We start from the raw sequence: 1,814 nt of genomic DNA, 5'->3' as shown, positions 1-1,814 counted from the left end.
AATTCCATAATATTAAGTAAATCCTAAAATCCCACCTGGGGAGGTAAAATTCTTTTTTTTTAAGTGACTGAAAATCTACCAAATTTATTCAATTATGTATTTATTCTTTTTGGCGTCAGATTAAAATTCTCTTATAAATATAAGAAATTTGTTCCTCCCACGGNGGAATCAAATTCCATAATATTAAGTAAATCCTAAAATCCCACCTGGGGAGGTAAAATTCTTTTTTTTTAAGTGACTGAAAATCTACCAAATTTATTCAATTATGTATTTATTCTTTTTGGCGTCAGATTAAAATTCTCTTATAAATATAAGAAATTTGTTCCTCCCACGGTACAAAGAATAACTACACTATTTATTTATCTGTTCATGACTATTTTTTCAACCTATTGAAGCACAAAGAGTCAACACCTCCTACACTAATTTATCTGTTCATAATTACTTTCTAAACCTATTGAAGCACAATTTATCTGTTCATAATTACTTTCTAAACCTATTGAAGCACAAAGAGTTAATACCACTCCCACTAAGACTCAAGCCCATGATCTCCCATATTAGTGAATCACTTCGTACCACTAGACCACAAGAGTCACTGGAAATTTATTTATTAAACTCTAAATTATTCGTTATGTTATTTTCTTTTTAATGTATGAACCAAACATTTTAATTAATTTTCTAAATAGTTTAATTTTTATGCTTTCAGGTAACACCAATTTCCCATCAAATAATTTTTTGGAAATATTTTTTCAAGAAATTTAATTGATGAGAAAGTACCACTCTCAAGCTAAGATTTTTCAGAACAATATTGCTGAATATGCTATCAAAATGAATAGGAATTGAAGCCGGGTATCTTACCTTGTTATCCGGTTGGTTGCCGGAAGTGTAAAGACAAGAAGTTTTGGAGAAGCGGCGGTTCAAGGCTTGGGTGGAGCGGCGAAGAGAGACCCAATGCGAGTTTTGAGACAGAGGGTTAGAAAGATAAAGCTTTGGGGAGAATGGGAGAGGGAGAGGGAGAGACGAGGGCTGAGCAAGATACCCGGAGATCAGTATTGCAGCCATTGTTGGAATTTTCCGGTGAACAGAGATCAGTATTGCAGCCATTGTTGGAATTTTCCGGTGAACAGTAGTGGTTGAAGAAGATAAGGCAAAAGCCTCAGGTTTCCGTTATTTTTTTTTTTTTTCCTCTATTGGGGTCAAAAGAGAAGATAACCCGGGTATCTTGCTCAGCCCTCGTCTCTCCCTCTCCCTCTCCCATTCTCCCCAAAGCTTTATCTTTCTAACCCTCTGTCTCAAAACTCGCATTGGGTCTCTCTTCGCCGCTCCACCCAAGCCTTGAACCGCCGCTTCTCCAAAACTTCTTGTCTTTACACTTCCGGCAACCAACCGGATAACAAGGTAAGATACCCGGCTTCAATTCCTATTCATTTTGATAGCATATTCAGCAATATTGTTCTGAAAAATCTTAGCTTGAGAGTGGTACTTTCTCATCAATTAAATTTCTTGAAAAAATATTTCCAAAAAATTATTTGATGGGAAATTGGTGTTACCTGAAAGCATAAAAATTAACTATTTAGAAAATTAATTAAAATGTTTGGTTCATACATTAAAAAGAAAATAACATAACGAATAATTTAGAGTTTAATAAATAAATTTCCAGTGACTCTTGTGGTCTAGTGGTACGAAGTGATTCACTAATATGGGAGATCATGGGCTTGAGTCTTAGTGGGAGTGGTATTAACTCTTTGTGTTCAATAGGTTTAGAAAGTAATTATGAACAGATAAATTAGTGTAGGAGGTGTTTGACTCTTTGTGCT

The 1,814-nt window shown here is 34.8% G+C and overlaps 1 protein-coding gene across 1 annotated transcript in view; it reads right to left on the bottom strand.

Annotated features, from left to right (window-relative positions):
• LOC116024450 (membrane-embedded CAAX protease MroQ-like) overlaps positions 1-1,101 on the bottom strand; it is a 3,796-nt gene extending 2,695 nt beyond the window's left edge. The window contains exon 1 of the mRNA XM_031265344.1: positions 856-1,101. Coding sequence (XP_031121204.1) covers positions 856-1,101 — 246 coding nt within the window. The remainder of the gene's footprint in view (positions 1-855) is intronic.
• Positions 1,102-1,814: the final 713 nt, after the last annotated feature.

The sequence above is a fragment of the Ipomoea triloba genome, chromosome 7 (assembly GCF_003576645.1).
Source record: "Ipomoea triloba cultivar NCNSP0323 chromosome 7, ASM357664v1".
NCBI classification, from domain to species: domain Eukaryota; kingdom Viridiplantae; phylum Streptophyta; class Magnoliopsida; order Solanales; family Convolvulaceae; genus Ipomoea; species Ipomoea triloba.
The sequence above is the reverse complement of the archived record's forward strand: the minus strand, read 5'-3'. Positions and strand labels throughout refer to the sequence as shown.